Source organism: Phasianus colchicus, chromosome 39, assembly GCF_987193195.1.
Source record: "Phasianus colchicus chromosome 39, bPhaCol1.hap1.1, whole genome shotgun sequence".
NCBI lineage: Eukaryota > Metazoa > Chordata > Aves > Galliformes > Phasianidae > Phasianus > Phasianus colchicus.
Genome location: NC_143474.1, coordinates 1,702,208 through 1,718,926, shown reverse-complemented (window position 1 = coordinate 1,718,926; position 16,719 = coordinate 1,702,208). Strand labels below are relative to the sequence as shown.

Below are 16,719 nucleotides of genomic sequence, written 5' to 3'. Positions count from 1 at the left end.
AAAAATGGGTAAAAAATGGGAAAAAAGGGTAAAAAATGGGTAAAAATGGGGTAAAATGGGTAAAAATGCATAAAAAATGGGAAAAAATGGGTAAAAATGGGGAAAAATGGGTTAAAATTGGAAAAAATGGGGAAAAATGGGGAAAAAATGGGTAAAAATGGGAAAAAATGGGGAAAATTTGGTAAAAAATGGGAAAAAAATGGGGAAAAATGGGGAAAAATGGATAAAAAATGGGTAAAAAAGGGGTAAAAATGGGTAAAAATGGGGGAAATTTGGTAAAAAAGTGGAAAAAATTGGTAAAAAAATGGGAAAAAAGGGTAAAAAATGGGTAAAAATGGGGTAAAAAATTGATTTAAAATAGGAAAGAATGGATAAAAAAGGGGAAAAAATGGGTAAAAATGGGAAAAAAGGGTAAAAAATGGGTAAAAATGGGGTAAAATGGGTAAAAATGCATAAAAAATGGGAAAAAATGGGTAAAAATGGGTAAAAATGGGTTAAAATGTGAAAAAATGGGGAAAAATGGGGAAAAAATATGAAAAAAAATGGGGAAAAATGGATAAAATATGGGTAAAAATGGGTAAAAATGGGGAAAAAATGGGAAAAAATGGGGAAAAAATGGGAAAAAATGGGTAAAAATGGGGTAAAATGGGAAAAAATGGGGAAAAAAAACGAAAAAAAGGGTAAAAAATGGTTAAAAAATGGATAAAAATGGGAAAAATGGATAAAAATGGGAAAAAGGGGGAAAAAAGGGGAAAAAATGGGTAAAAATGGGGTAAAAATTCCATAAAAATGGGAAAAAGTGGATAAAAAATGGAAAAAAAAGGGTAAAAAAAGGGGTAAAAATGGGAAAAAAATGGGTAAAAAATGGGTAAAAATAAGTAAAAATGGGGGAAATTTGGTAAAAAAGTGGAAAAAATTGGTAAAAAATGGGAAAAAAGGGTAAAAAATGGGTAAAAATGGGGTAAAATGGGAAAAAATGGGAAAAAAATGGGTAAAAAATGGGAAAAAATGGGTAAAAATGGGGGAAATTTGGTAAAAAAGTGGAAAAAATTGGTAAAAAATGGGAAAAAAGGGTAAAAAATGGGTAAAAATGGGGTAAAATGGGAAAAAATGGGAAAAAAATGGGTAAAAAATGGGAAAAAATGGGTAAAAATGGGGGAAATTTGGTAAAAAATGGGGAAAAATTGGTAAAAAAATGGGAAAAAAGGGTAAAAAATGGGTAAAAATGGGGTAAAATGGGAAAAAATGGGAAAAAATGGGTAAAAAATGGGTAAAAAATGGATTAAAAATGGGTGAAAAATGGGAAAAAATGGGTAAAAATGGGGAAAATGGGGGAAAATGGGTAAAAATGGGAAAAATGGGTAAAAAATGGGAAAAGAGGGTAAAAAATTGGTAAAAATGGGGTAAAAATGGATAAAAATGGGAAAAAAATGGATAAAAATGGGAAAAAAATGGATAAAAATGGGGAAAATGGGTAAAAAACGGGAAAAAAATGGGAAAAATGGCTAAAAATGGGTAAAAAATGGGGAAAAATTGTAGAAAATTGGAAAACAGGGTAAAAAAATGGGTAAAAAATGGATTTAAAATGGGTAAAAAACAGGAAAAATGGGTAAAAAGGGGAAAAATGGGTAAAAATGGGAAAAATGGGTAAAAAATGGAAAAAAATGGGAAAAAATGGGTAAAAATTGGTAAAAAAGGGGAAAAAATGTAGAAAATTGGAAAACAGGGTAAAAAATGGGTAAAAAATGGATTAAAAATGGGTAAAAAACAGGAAAAATGGATTAAAAAAAAGGGAAAACTGGGTAAAAATGGGAAAAATGTGTAAAAAATGGGAAAAAAATGGGAAAAAATGGGGAAAAATTGTAGAAAATTGGAAAACAGGGTAAAAAATGAGTAAAAAATGAATAAAAAACGGGGAAAATGGGAAAAATGGATAAAAAAGGGAAAAGTGGGTAAAAATCAGTAAAAAAGGGGAAAAATGGGTAAAAATTGGTAAAAAAGGGGAAAAAAATGGTAAAAAAAAGGGGAAAAATTGGAAAACAACGGAAAAATGGGGAAGAAATGGGTAAAAAATGGATAAAAAACAGGAAAAAAATGGGGAAAAATTGATAAAAATGGGGAAAAATGGGTAAAAATCGGTAAAAAAGGGGAAAAATGGGTAAAAATTGGTAAAAAAGGGGAAAAAATTGGTAAAAAATGGGGAAAAATTGGAAAACAACGGAAAAATGGGGGTAAAATGGGTAAAAAATGGATAAAAAACAGGAAAAAAATGGGGAAAAATTGATAAAAATTGCGAAAAATTGGTGAAAAACCGGATAAAAACTGGGGCAAAATGGGAAAAAATGCTGGGCTCCTTTTTGGGCTGAATTGTGGCGTTTTTGGGTCAGGTGGAGCTGTGGCTGAAGCTGCAGGTGCCCCGCATTGAGGATGGGGACAATTTTGGGGTGGCGGTGCAGGTGAGCGAACCCAAAATCCTCCTTTTTCACCCCAAAATTCTCCCTCTCCAAAAATCGCTATTTTCACCCCCAAATCCCCACTTTTGGCCCCCAAAATCCCCCGTTTTAACCCCAAAATCCCCATTTTTCACCCCAAAAAACCACCCCAAATCCCCATTTCCCCCCAAAAAACCCCCAAATCCCCATTTTTCACCCCAAATCCCCCCCACAAAACCCCAAATCCCCATTTCCCCCCACAAAAACCCCAAAATCCCCAATTTTCACCCCCAAAAAACCCCAAATCCCCATTTTTCACCCCCAAAATCCCCATTTCCCCCCCAAAAAAAACCCCAAATCCCCATTTTTCACCCCAAAAATCCCCATTCCCCCCCCCCAAAACCCCAAAATCCCCATTTTTCACCCCCAAAACCCCCAAAATTCACCTTTTTCCCCCCAAAACCCCAAAATCCCCCTTTTTCACCCAAAAATCCAATTATTTCCCCCCGCCCCCCTCCAAAATCCCAATTTCCACCCCCAAAACCCCAAAATCGCCATTTTCCCCCCCAAATCCCCCAAATCCCCATTTTTCACCCCCAAAATCCCCATTTCCCCCCCCCAAAAAAACCCCAAATGCTCCTTTTTCACCCCAAAATCCCCATTTTTCACCCCAAAACCCCAAAATCCCCCTTTTTCACCCCAAAATCCAATTCTTTCCCCCACCCCCCCCGAAAATCCCAATTTCCACCACCAAAATCCCCCCTTTTCACCCCAAAATCCCCAAAATCCCCATTTTTCACCCCAAAACCCCCAAAATCCCCCTTTTTCACCCCAAAATCCCCCAAATTTCACCCCCAAAATCCCCATTTCCTCCCAAAAAACCCCCAAATCCCCTTTTTTCACCCCCAAATCCAATTCTTTCCCCCCTCAAAACCCCAAAATCCCCATTTTTCACCCCCAAATTCCCCAGAAACCCCAAAATCCCCATTTTTCACCCCAAAAAACCCCAAAATCCCCATTTTTCACCCCAAAACCCCCAAAATCCCCATTTTCACCCCAAAAATCCCCATTTCCCCCCCAAAGACCCCCAAATCCCCCTTTCTCACCCCAAAATCCAATTTTTTCCCCCCAAAAGACCCCATAATCCCCATTTTTCACCCCAAAACCCCCAAAATCCCCATTTTTCACCCCAAAATCCCCATTTCCCCCCACAAAAACCCCAAAATCCCCATTTCCCCCCCAAAAACCCCAAAATCCCCATTTTTCACCCCAAAATCCCCGCCTTTCCCAAACACAGGAGAAAGTTCTGGAACTTCTGTCCTCCTCCCAAACCCAACTGGAGGCCCTTCAGACCCGCATCCCAAAGTAAGAACCGTTTTTTTGGCTCAAAAAACCCCAAAATCGGCTCAAAAAACCCCAAAATCGGGTGAAAAAAATCCTAAAATCGAATTCGAAAGCGAAACCAAAAAAACCCCCATTGAAACGAACCCGGAAGTGAAAGCGACCAATAGGAAGGCTCGCAGGGCTCACGTGACCCGTTCCGCAGGTATCTATTGGATCGCGGAGACGCCGTGGCCAAAGCTGTGAAAAATCCCCACGTGGTGAGGGGGGGAATTTGGGGTTTTTCTTTTCTTATGGGGTTTTTTATGGGGTTTTTTTTTGTGGGTTTTTTTTTATGGGGGTTTTTTGTGGGGTCTGTGGGGTTTTTATGGGGTTTGTGGGGTTTTTGTGGGGTTTTTGTGGGGTTTTTGTGCGGTTTAATGGGGTTTTTGTGGGGTTTTTGTGGGGTTTTTGTGGGATTTTTATGGGTTTTTTGTGGGGTTTATGGGGCTTTTATGGGGTCTTTATGGGGTCTGTGGGGTTTTTATGGGGTTTTTATGGGGTTTTAGTGGGGTTTTGTGGGGTTTTTATGGGGTTCATGGGGTTTCTGGGGGTTTTATGGGGTTTCTGGGGTCTCTATGGGGTCTGTGGGGTTTTTATGGGGTTTTAGTGGGGTTTAATGGGGGTTTTGTGGGGCTTTGTGGGTTCTTTTATGGGGTTTTTCTCTATGTTTTTTTTTTCTGTGGGGTTTTTATGGGGTCTGTGGGGTCTCTATGGGGTCCCTATGGGTCTCTATGTGTCCTTATGGGGTCTATGGGGTCTCTATGGGTCCCTATGGGTCTTTATGGGGTTTTATGGGGTCCCTATGGGTCCTTATAGGACCCTATGGGTCTCTATGGGGTCTGTGGGGTCTCTATGGGGTCCCTGTGGGTCTTTATGGGGTCTATGGGTCTCTATGGGGTCTGTGGGGTCCCAATGGGTCCCTATGGGTCTCTTTGGGTCCCTATGGGTTCTATGGGGTCCCTATGGGGTCTATGGGTCTCTATGGGGTCTTTATGGGGTCTATGGGGTCTTTATGGGGTCTATGGATCTCTATGGGGTCCCTATGGGTTCTATGGGTCTTTATGGGGTCTATGGGGTCTCTATGGGTCCCTATGTGTCTTTATAGGATCTATGGGGTCCCTGTGGGTCTCTATGGGGTCTTTATGGGGTCTATGGGGTCTCTATGGGTCTTTATGGGGTCTATGGGGTCCCTATGGGTTCTATGGGGTCTCTATGGGGTCCCTATGGGTCTCTATGGGTTTTTATGGGGTCTCTATGGGTCTCTATGGGGTCTTTATGGGGTCTATGGGGTCTCTATGGGGTTTTATGGGTCTCTATGGGGTTTTATGGGTCTCCATGGGTCCCTATGGGTCCCTATGGGTCTTTATGGGGTCTCTATGGGGTCTCTATGGGTCTCTATGGGTCCCTATGGGGTCTATGGGGTCTCTATGGGTCTCTATGGGATCTATGGGTCTCTATGGGGTCTTTATGGGGTCTCTATGGGGTCTCTATGGGTCCCTATGGGTCCCTATGGGTTCTGTGGGTCCCTATGGGTCCCTATGGGTCTTTATGGGGTCTCTATGGGATCTATGGGTCTCTATGGTTCCCTATGGTTCTCTATGGGTTCTATGGGTCGCTATGGGTCTCTATGGGGTTTTATGGGGTCTATAGGGTCCCTATGGGTCCCTATGGGTTCTGTGGGTCTCTATGGGGTCCCTATGGGTCCCTATGGGTCTCTATGGGTTTCTATGGGTCCCTATGGGGTCTTTATGGGATCTATGGGTCCCTATGGGTCCCTATGGGTTCTATGGGTCCCTATGGGTCCCTATGGGTCTCTATGGGTTCTATGGGTCCCTATGGGTCCCTATGGGTTCTATGGGTCTCTATGGGTCCCTATGGGGTCGCTATGTGTCCCCGCGGGTCACTTATGGGGCAGTGTGTGTGGGGCAGGAGGATTACCGCGCCGCCGTTCACCTGCTGGACGTTTCGGAGCTGAGCGCCTCCCGCCTGGCCCTGCTGCAGCTCAGGGACACCTACGTGAGTGTGGGGCTCTGCCCCATAGATCCGCCCCATAGATCCGCCCCATAGATCCCTGTCCTGCCCCATAGATCCCTGTTCCGCCCCATAGATCTCCCATAGATCCCTTTCCTGCCCCCATAGATCAGCCCCATAGATCTCCCATAGGTCCGCCCCATAGGTCCGCCCCATAGATCCGCCCCATAGATCCGCCCCATAGATCCACCCCGTAGATCCCTGTCCTGCCCCATAGATCCCTGTTCCGCCCCATAGATCTCCCATAGATCTGCCCCATAGATCCCTTTCCTGCCCCCATTGATCGGTTCCATAGGTCTTCCATAGGTCCGCCCCATAGATCCGCCCCATAGATCTGCCCCATAGATCCTTCTTCTGCCCCATAGATCCGCCCCATAGATCCTTCTTCTGCCCCATAGATCTCCCATAGATCCCCCATAGATCCCTTTCCTGCCCCATAGATCGGCCCCATAGATCTCTTATAGATCGGCCCCATAGATCCTTGTTCTGCCCCATAGATCCGCCCCATAGATCCACCCCATAGATCCCTGTCCTGCCCCATAGATCCCTGTTCCGCCCCATAGATCTCCCATAGATCCGCCCCATAGATCCCTGTCCTGCCCCATAGATCTGCCATAGATCAGCCCCATAGATCCGACCCATAGATTGGCTCCATAGATCCCTGTCCTGCCCCATAGATCCCTTTCCTGCCCCATAGATCTCCCATAGATCCCTTTCCTGCCCCATAGATCTGCCCCATAGATCCTTGTTCTGCCCCATAGATCCCTGTTCCGCCCCATAGATCTCCCATAGATCTCCCATAGATCAGCCCCATAGATCCCCCCATAGATCCCTGCCCTGCCCCATAGATCTGCCCCATAGATCCCTGTTCCACCCCATAGATCTCCCATAGATCAGCCCCATAGATCCACCCCATAGATTGGCCCCATAAATCCCTTTCCTGCCCCTTAGATCCGCCCCATAGATCCGCCCCATAGATCCCTGTTCCGCCCCATAGATCTCCCATAGATCCTTGTTCCACCCCATAGATCTCCCATAGATCCGCCCCATAGATCCCTGTCCTGCCCCATAGATCTCCCGTAGATCAGCCCCATAGATCCGCCCCATAGATTGGCCCCATAGATCCCTGTCCTGCCCCATAGATCCCTGTCCTGCCCCATAGATCCCTGTCCTGCCCCATAGATCCCTGTTCTGCCCCATAGATCTCCCATAGATCCCTTTCCTTCCCCATAGATCTGCCCCATAGATCCCTGTCCTTCCCCATAGATCCTTGTTCTGCCCCATAGATCCACCCCATAGATCTGCCCTATAGATCGGCCCCATACATCTCCCATAGGTCCACCCCATAGATCCGCCCTATAGATCTCGCATAGATCTGCCCCATAGATCTGCCCCATAGATCTCCCATAGATCTGCCCCATAGATCCCTATTCTGCCCCATAGATCCTTGTTCTGCCCCATAGATCCCTATTCTGCCCCATAGATCCTTGTTCTGCCCCATAGATCCACCCTATAGATCTGCCCCATAGATCCCTGCCCTGCCCCATAGCTCTGCCCCATAGATCCGCCCCATTGGTGACCTCTTACCTCAGCGTGACCTTTGACCCCTGATGCTCACACCTGTGTGACCTTTGACCCCCAGCTGACCTCTGATCCCTGTGTAACCGCTGCCCCCCGGTTGACCTCTGACCTCTGCCCTCTGTGTGACCCCTGACCCCGCATCACCCCAGGCTGACCTTTGACCCCCCAGTGACCTTTCGATGCCTCCACCCCACCTTCCCATAACCACACCTATCAGTCACCTCAGACCCCCGGGTGACCTTTGACCCCTGACGACCCCCTGCCTGACCTTTGACCCCGGGTGACCTTTGGCGACCTTTGACCCCACCGTGACCCTTTGGTGACCCCTCAGTGACCCCACATTGTTTTCTTATGACCCCCTTCCCCAGATGACCTCTGACTCCCGTGTGACCTCTGACCCCCGGTTGACCTCTGACCTCTGTGTGACCCCTGACCCCGCGTGACCCCATGGTGACCTTTGACTCCCCAGTGACCTTTCGATGCCTCCATTTCATCTTCCCATAATCACACCGTCACCCATAGGTGACCTCATACCCCCGGGTGACCTTTGACCCCTGACGACTCCCTGTCTGACCTTTGACCCCGGGTGACATTTGGCGACCTTTGACCCCACTGTGACCCTTGGATGACCCCTCAGTGACCCCACTTTGTCTTCTTATGACCCCCTTCCCCAAATGACCTCTGACTCCTGTGTGACCTCTGACCTTTTTGTGACCTCTGACCTCTGTGTGACCCCGTGTGACCCCATGGTGACCTTTGACCCCCAGATGACCTTTCAATGCCTTCACTCCATCTTCCCATAACCACACCAATCAGTCACCTCATACCCCGGGGTGACCTTTGACCCCTGACGACCCCCTGCCTGACCTTTGACCCCGGGTGACCTTCGGCGACCTTTGACCCCACAGTGACCCTTTGGCGACCCCGCAGTGACCCCACATTATCTTATTATGACCCCCACCTGTGTGACCTCTGACCCCAGATGACCTCTGACCCCCGGTTGACCTCTGACCTCTGTGTGACCCCTGACCCCGCGTGAACCCATGGTGACCTTTGACCCCCCAGTGACCTTTCGATGCCTCCATTCCATCTTCCCATAATCACACCGTCACCCATAGGTGACCTCATACCCCCGGGTGACCTTTGACCCCTGACGACCCCCTGCCTGACCTTTGACCCCGGGTGACCCCGCGTGACCTTTGACCTGTCACGTGACCCCCCGCAGGCCGTGCTATTGGACGCAGTGCGGAAGAATTTGGACAAACTGCAGAAACCCCGCGGCGAACCCAAATCCATCATCTTCTGAAAACGACCCCAAAATCTCCTTTTTTCACCCCAAAATTTCCACCCCCTCCCCCACCTGTCCCTCCCCTCCCCTCCCCCCTCCCCCCCCCGACTCAAAAATGTCCATTTTTGGGTTTTTTTTTTGGTCCAATAAACCAAAAAATTGCGATTTTGGGCTGGGGAAGTGCGAAAAATTGCGATTTTTGATGTTGAGCCATTTTGAGTCAAAAAAGTGGGATTTTGGGTTTTCATCCCCCATTCCCATTAACAAAAATGTGAACTTTCATTTCCTCCCCAAATTCCCCAAAAACAGAATTTTGGATTTTGCCCAATTTTGACCCAAAAAACTCCAAATTTGGGTCCACCGTTGTGTTTCCATTTCCAAAAATGATAACTTTCAATTTTGACCCATTTTGACCCAAAAAAAGTGGGATTTTGGGTTTTCACCCCCCATTCCCACTAACAAAAAAGTGAACTTTCATCTTCTCCCCAAATTCCCAAAATCAGAATTCTGGATTTTGCCCAATTTTGACCCAAAAAACTCCAAATTTGGGTCCACCGTTGTGTTTCCATTTCCAAAAATGATAACTTTCAATTTTGACCCATTTTGACCCAAAAAAAGTGGGATTTTGGGTTTTCACCCCCCATTCCCACTAACAAAAAAGTGAACTTTCATCTTCTCCCCAAATTCCCAAAATCAGAATTCTGGATTTTGCCCAATTTTGACCCAAAAAACTCCAAATTTGGGTCCACCGTTGTGTTTCCATTTCCAAAAATGATAACTTTCAATTTTGACCCATTTTGACCCAAAAAAAGTGGGATTTTGGGTTTTCACCCCCCATTCCCACTAACAAAAAAGTGAACTTTCATCTTCTCCCCATATCCCCAATATCAGAATTCTGGATTTTGCCCAATTTTGACCCAAAAAACTCCAATTTTGGGTCCATTGTTGTGTTTCCATTTCCAAAAATGATAACTTTCAATTTTGACCCATTTTGACCCAAAAAAAGTGGGATTTTGGGTTTTCCACTCCCATTCCCACTAACAAAAAAGTGAACTTTCATTTTCTCCCCAAATTCCCAAAATCAGAATTTTGGAATTTGCCCAATTTTGACCCAAAAAACTCCAATTTTGGGTCCACCACTGTGTTTCTATTTCCAAAAATGATAACTTTCAAATTTGACCCATTTTGACCCAAAAAAGTGGGATTTTGGGTTTTCACCCCCCATTCCCACTAACAAAAAAGTGAATTTTCATTTTCTCCCCAAATTCCCAGTATCAAAATTCTGAAATTTGCCCAATTTTGACCCAAAAAACTCCAATTTTGGGTCCGCCGTTGTGTTTCCATTTCCAAAAATGATAACTTTCAATTTTGACCCATTTTGAGCCAAAAAAGTGGGATTTTGGGTTTTCATCCCCCATTCCCACTAACAAAAATGTGAACTTTCATTTTCTCCCCATATCCCCCAAATCAGAATTTCGGAATTTGCCCAATTTTGACCCAAAAAACTCCATTTTTGGGTCCATCATCCCCTTCCTATTTCCAAAAATAGCGATTTTTGATTTTGGGCCATTTTGAGTCAAAAAAGTGGGATTTTGGGTTTTCCACTCCCATTCCCATTGACAAAAATGTGAACTTTCATTTTCTCCCCAAATCCCCAAAATCAGAATTCTGGAATTTGCCCAATTTTGACCCAAAAAACTCCAATTTTGGGTCCACTGTTGTGTTTCCATTTCCAAAAATGATAACTTTCAATTTTGACCCATTTTGACCCTAAAAAAGTGGGATTTTGGGTTTTTATCCCCCATTCCCATTAACAAAAAAGTGAACTTTCATTTTCTCCCCATATCCCCCAAATCAGAATTTCGGAATTTGCCCAATTTTGCCTCAAAAACCTCCATTTTTGGGTCCATCATCCCCTTCCTATTTCCAAAAATAGCGATTTTTGATTTTGAGCCATTTTGACCCAAAAAAGTGGGATTTTGGGTTTTCATCCCCCATTCCTATTACCAAAAAAGTGAACTTTCATTTTCTCCCCAAATTCCCAATATCAGAATTCTGGAATTTGCCCAATTTTGACCCAAAAAACTCCAAATTTGGGTCCACCGCTGTGTTTCCATTTCCAAAAATGATAACTTTCAATTTTGACCCATTTTGACCCAAAAAAGTGGGATTTTGGGTTTTCATCCCCCATTCCCACTAACAAAAAAGTGAATTTTCATTTTCTCCCCAAATTCCCAATATCAGAATTCTGGAATTTGCCCAATTTTGACCCAAAAAACTCCAATTTGGGGTCCATCATCCCCTTCCTATTTCCAAAAATAGCAATTTTTGATTTTGAGCCATTTTGACCCAAAAAAGTGGGATTTTGGGTTTTCATCCCCCATTCCTATTGACAAAAATGTGAACTTTCACTTTCCCCCAAATTCCCCAAAAACAGAATTTTGGATTTTGCCCAATTTTGACCCAAAAAACTCCAAATTTGGGTCCACCGCTGTGTTTCCATTTCCAAAAATGATAACTTTCAATTTTGACCCATTTTGACCCAAAAAAGTGGGATTTTGGGTTTTCATCCCCCATTCCCACTAACAAAAAAGTGAATTTTCATTTTCTCCCCAAATCCCCAAAATCAGAATTCTGGATTTTGCCCAATTTTGACCCAAAAAACTCCAATTTTGGGTCCATTGTTGTGTTTCCATTTCCAAAAATGATAACTTTCAATTTTGACCCATTTTGACCCAAAAAAAGTGGGATTTTGGGTTTTCCACTCCCATTCCCACTAACAAAAAAGTGAACTTTCATTTTCTCCCCAAATTCCCAAAATCAGAATTTTGGAATTTGCCCAATTTTGACCCAAAAAACTCCAATTTTGGGTCCATCATCCCCTTCCTATTTCCAAAAATAGCAATTTTTGATTTTGAGCCATTTTGACCCAAAAAAGTGGGATTTTGGGTTTTCATCCCCCATTCCTATTGACAAAAATGTGAACTTTCACTTTCCCCCAAATTCCCCAAAAACAGAATTTTGGATTTTGCCCAATTTTGACCCAAAAAACTCCAAATTTGGGTCCACCGCTGTGTTTCCATTTCCAAAAATGATAACTTTCAATTTTGACCCATTTTGACCCAAAAAAGTGGGATTTTGGGTTTTCATCCCCCATTCCCACTAACAAAAAAGTGAATTTTCATTTTCTCCCCAAATCCCCAAAATCAGAATTCTGGATTTTGCCCAATTTTGACCCAAAAAACTCCGAATTTGGGTCCACCGTTGTGTTTCCATTTCCAAAAATGATAACTTTCAATTTTGACCCATTTTGAGCCAAAAAAGTGGGATTTTGGGTTTTCATCCCCCATTCCCATTAACAAAAAAGTGAACTTTCATTTTCTCCCCAAATCCCCAAAATCAGAATTTTGGATTTGCCCAATTTTGACCCAAAAACCTCCATTTTTGGGTCCATCATCCCCTTCCTATTTCCAAAAATAGCAATTTTTGATTTTGAGCCATTTTGACCCAAAAAAGTGGGATTTTGGGTTTTCATCCCCCATTCCTATTGACAAAAATGTGAACTTTCACTTTCCCCCAAATTCCCCAAAAACAGAATTTTGGATTTTGCCCAATTTTGACCCAAAAAACTCCAAATTTGGGTCCACCGCTGTGTTTCCATTTCCAAAAATGATAACTTTCAATTTTGACCCATTTTGACCCAAAAAAGTGGGATTTTGGGTTTTCATCCCCCATTCCCACTAACAAAAAAGTGAATTTTCATTTTCTCCCCAAATCCCCAAAATCAAAATTCTGGATTTTGCCCAATTTTGCCTCAAAAAAAAACCCCAAAAACCTCCAATTTTGGGTCCATCATCGCATTCCCCATTACCAAAAATCGCAACTTTCACTTTTTCCCCATTTTTCACCCCCAAAAAAATCACAGCTTTCGAAGCCTCTGAATAAAAAAACATCATTTTGACACATTTTGTCCAAAACTGTCGTTTTTGCACCCAAAAAATGACGCTGCTGTCATTCAAAATTTAACCACTGGGGGGCGCTACGATCCGCGTTGAATTTTTGGGTCAAATTCGGCCCTTTTTGGGGTTTTTCCATCGGTGAGAAGCGCGGTTTCGTTTTGGGTTAAAAAACGGAACTTTTGGGGGCGGTGGTGGGAAATCAGCAGAGCGAAACGGGGCGAAAAATGGGTTTTTTTTTTGGGCTGGAAAGCGAAAAACGGCGAGTTTCGGTTCAGAGGGGGTGGAGTTTTGGGGTGGAAAGCATCAAAATAGAGATTTTGGTGACAGTGGAGAATTTGAGGTGAAAATAGCAATTTTTTGTTCAATTCCCATCAATGTTGATCTTTTCTGAGTCCCAAAATCGCCGTTTTTTGCCCCAAAATTGATTTTCTCACACAAAATCTGAAAAACACCAATTTTGGGCCAGAAAATGGGATTTTATGTTAGAAAACAATATTTTTATTTTCAGATTGAGATCAAGGACACAATTTGGGGTCCAAAGTGAGAAATAAGCCCCAAATTTTGGTGCTAAAACAGTGAAAAACACCGTTGCTAAAAATCACCATTTTCAGTCACAGCGGATCGAGGGATTTGAGAGCGAAAAAAGGGATTTTTGGGCAAATTTCCATCTCAAAATGCACATTTTTGGTCTAAAGATTCTTCTTCTGATGTTTTCCCATTCAGTTCTTCTTTCGATTCAGAACTTTCTGTTCTGTTCACAAAAACTGCAATTTCTGAGGGTTTTCTTTGCCCAAAAACCGATTTTCTCACACAAAATCTATTTTCCTCTGAAAAACACCAATTTTGGGCCAGAAAATGGGATTTTTTGTCAGAAAATAACATTTCTATTTTCAGATTGAGATCAAAGAGACAATTTGGGGTCCAAAGTGAGAAATAAGCCCCAAATTTTGGTGCTAAAACAGTGAAAAACACCGTTGCTAAAAATCACCATTTTCAGTCACAGCGGATCGAGGGATTTGGGAGCGAAAAAGGGGATTTTTGGGCAAATTTCCGTCTCAAAATGCACATTTTTGGTCTAAAGATTCTCCTTTTGATGTTTTCCCATTCAGTGCTTCTTTCGATTCAAAACTTCCCAGTCTGTTCACAAAAACTGCAATTTCTGAGGGTTTTCTTTGCCCAAAAACCGATTTTCTCACACAAAATCATTCTTCCTCCAAAAAAAATGCCATTTTAGGGCCAGAAAATTGTAGTTTTTGTTAGAAAATAATATTTTTGTTTCCAGATTGAGATCGAAAAGACGATTTGGGGTGCAAAGTGAGAAATAAACCCCAAATTTTGGTGCTGAAACAGTGAAAAAGACCATTGCTAAAAATCACCATTTTCAGTCAGAGCAGATCGAGGGATTCTGGGCACAAAATGGGGAGAAAAAAAGTCAAATTCGGGTCTGAAATCTGAGTCTGTCACAGTGGTGAAGTTTTGCAGCTGTGCCATGCGGTCGAATGCGGCAGATTTGCCCAAAATTTGCATTTTTTGGGGTAAAAAAGAGCTGTGGTTTCAGCGATGGGCTGAGCCGAAACCCCCAAATAAGAGAGCTGACCCAAAACTGTCATTTCTCCACCCAAAATTGGGGCTTTCCGACCCAAAGTTGCACATTTCTCACCCTCAATCACATCCCCACCCAAAACTGTTGGTTTTTCAGCCGAATTTCGCACCCCACACCCAAAATTTGATGTTTTTCACCCAAAATTGTCGTCGCCTCCGCCCGAAATCAAGCGGTGTTTTTCCACTCAAAATCGGTTGTTTTTTACCCAAAATCCGATGCTTTTTGCCCAAAACTGAGTGCTTTTCACACAGAATCGAGTGTTCACGACCCCAAATTGTCCCAAATTCCACGTTTTTCACCCAAAATTGAAGAGATGTGGTCAAAAAAGTGAGATTTTCTCACCCCGAGTGCAGCGTTTTTACCAAAATCGTCATTTTTTCACCCCAAATTGTGGGGCGTTTTTAGCCCAAAATTGAGCATTTTGACCCCCAAACTGAGCATTTTCTACTAAAAACTAAAAATTCAGATTTCATGACCTAAAATTGAGGATTTTCCACCCAAAATTGGGCGTTTTCCCTCAAAATTCAGCATTATTCCTGACCCAAAATCGAGCATTTTCCACTGCAGAACGAAGTGGATTTTAACCCAAAATTGAGTGCAGTTTTGCCCCAAAAATGAGAGATTTTCACCCAGAATCGAGTGCCTCAACCCCAAATTCAGCAATTTCAACCCCAAATTGTCCCAAATTCCACGTTTTTCACCCAAAATTGAAGAGATGTGGTCAAAAAAGGGAGATTTTTTCACCCCAAGTGCAGCGTTTTTACCAAAATCGTCATTTTTTCACCCCAAATCGTGGGGCATTTTTAACCCAAAATTCAGCATTTTGACCCCAAAACTCAGCATTTTCTACTAAAAACTAAAAAGTGAGATTTCATGACCCAAACCTGAGGATTTTCCACCCAAAATTGGGCTTTTTTCCCTCAAAATTCAGCATTATTCCTGACCCAAAATCGAGCATTTTCCGCCCCAAATTTGGTGCTTTTTAAGCCCAAACTTTGGTGTTTTTTTGCCCCCAAAATGAGAGATTTTCACCCATAATTGAATGTTCTTGACCCCATAGAGACCCACAGAGACCCATAGAGACCCATAGGAACCCATAGAGACGCATAGGGACCCATAGAGACCCATAGAGACCCAAAAAACCCTATAGAGACCCCATAGAGCCCCATAGGGACCCCCTAGAGACCACAAGGAGCCCCATAGAGACCCATAGCAGCCCATAGAAACCCCAGAGTCCCATAGGGACCCCATAGAGACCCATAGAGACCCATAGAGCCCCATAGAGACCCATAGAGCCCCATAGGGACCCATAGAGACCCATAGGGACCCATAGAGACCCATAGAGACCCATAGAGACCCATAGAGACCCATAGGGACCCATAGAGAACCATAGAACCCCACAGAGACCCATAGATCCCATGGAGACCCATAGAGACCCATAGGGACACATAGAGACCCATAGGGACCCATAGGGACACAGAGACCCATAGAGCCCCATAGAGACCCATAGGAACCCATAGAGCCCCATAGAGCCCCATAGAGACCCATAGAGCCCCATAGAGACCCATAGAGACCCATAGGAACCCATAGAGCCCCATAGAGCCCCATAGAGACCCATAGAGCCCCATAGAGACCCATAAAACCCCATAGAGACCCATAGGGAACCCATAGAGCCCCATAGAGCCCCATAGAGACCCATAGAGACCCATAGAGACCCATAGAGACCCATAGAGCCCATGGAGACCCCAAAAAAACAATAGAGACCTCATAGGGACCCATAGAGCCCTATAGAGACCCCATAAGACCCCATAGAGACCCATAGGGATCCACAGAGCCCCATAGAGACCCATAGAGACCCATAGGGACCCATAAAACCCCATAGAGACCCATAGGGACCCATAGAGACCCATAGAGACCCATAGGAACCCATAGAGCCCCATAGAGACCCATAGGGACCCATAGGGACCCATAGGGACCCATAGAGACCCATAGAACCCCAATAAAACAATAGAGAACCCATAGGGACCCATAGAACCCTATAGAGACCCCATAAGACCCCATAGAGACCCATAGAGACCCTTAGGGACCCATAGGCACCCAAAGGGACCCATAGGAAACCATAGGCACCCATTGGGACCCATAGGGACCCATAGAGACCCATAGAGACCCATAGGCACCCATAGGGACCCATAGAGACCCATAGAAGCCCATAAGTGCTCCTTAGAGCCCCATAGGGACCCATAGAGACCCATAGGGACCCATAGCGACCCATAGGGACCCCTAGAGACCCTTAGGCACCCATAGGGACCCATAGGGATCCATAGGGACCCATAGAGACCCATAGAAGCCCATAAGTGCTCCATAGAGCCCCATAGGGACCCATAAAACCTTATAAAGACCCCATAAAACCCTATTGAGACCCCATAGAGACCCCATAGCGCC

At 44.1% G+C, this 16,719-nt stretch overlaps 1 protein-coding gene across 3 annotated transcripts in view; it reads left to right on the top strand.

Moving 5' to 3' along the window:
- LOC149913310 (proteasome activator complex subunit 1-like) overlaps window positions 1–12,678 on the top strand; it is a 28,631-nt gene extending 15,953 nt beyond the window's left edge. For all 3 annotated transcript variants that reach the window (XM_090130084.1, XM_090130085.1, XM_090130082.1), the window contains 5 exons: window positions 2,388–2,456; window positions 3,730–3,797; window positions 3,979–4,033; window positions 5,745–5,831; window positions 8,653–12,678. In XM_090130084.1, the coding sequence (XP_089986210.1) occupies window positions 2,388–2,456; window positions 3,730–3,797; window positions 3,979–4,033; window positions 5,745–5,831; window positions 8,653–8,733 (360 nt within the window). In that variant the 3' untranslated portion in view covers window positions 8,734–12,678. The remainder of the gene's footprint in view (window positions 1–2,387; window positions 2,457–3,729; window positions 3,798–3,978; window positions 4,034–5,744; window positions 5,832–8,652) is intronic.
- The last annotated feature ends 4,041 nt before the right edge of the window (window positions 12,679–16,719 follow it).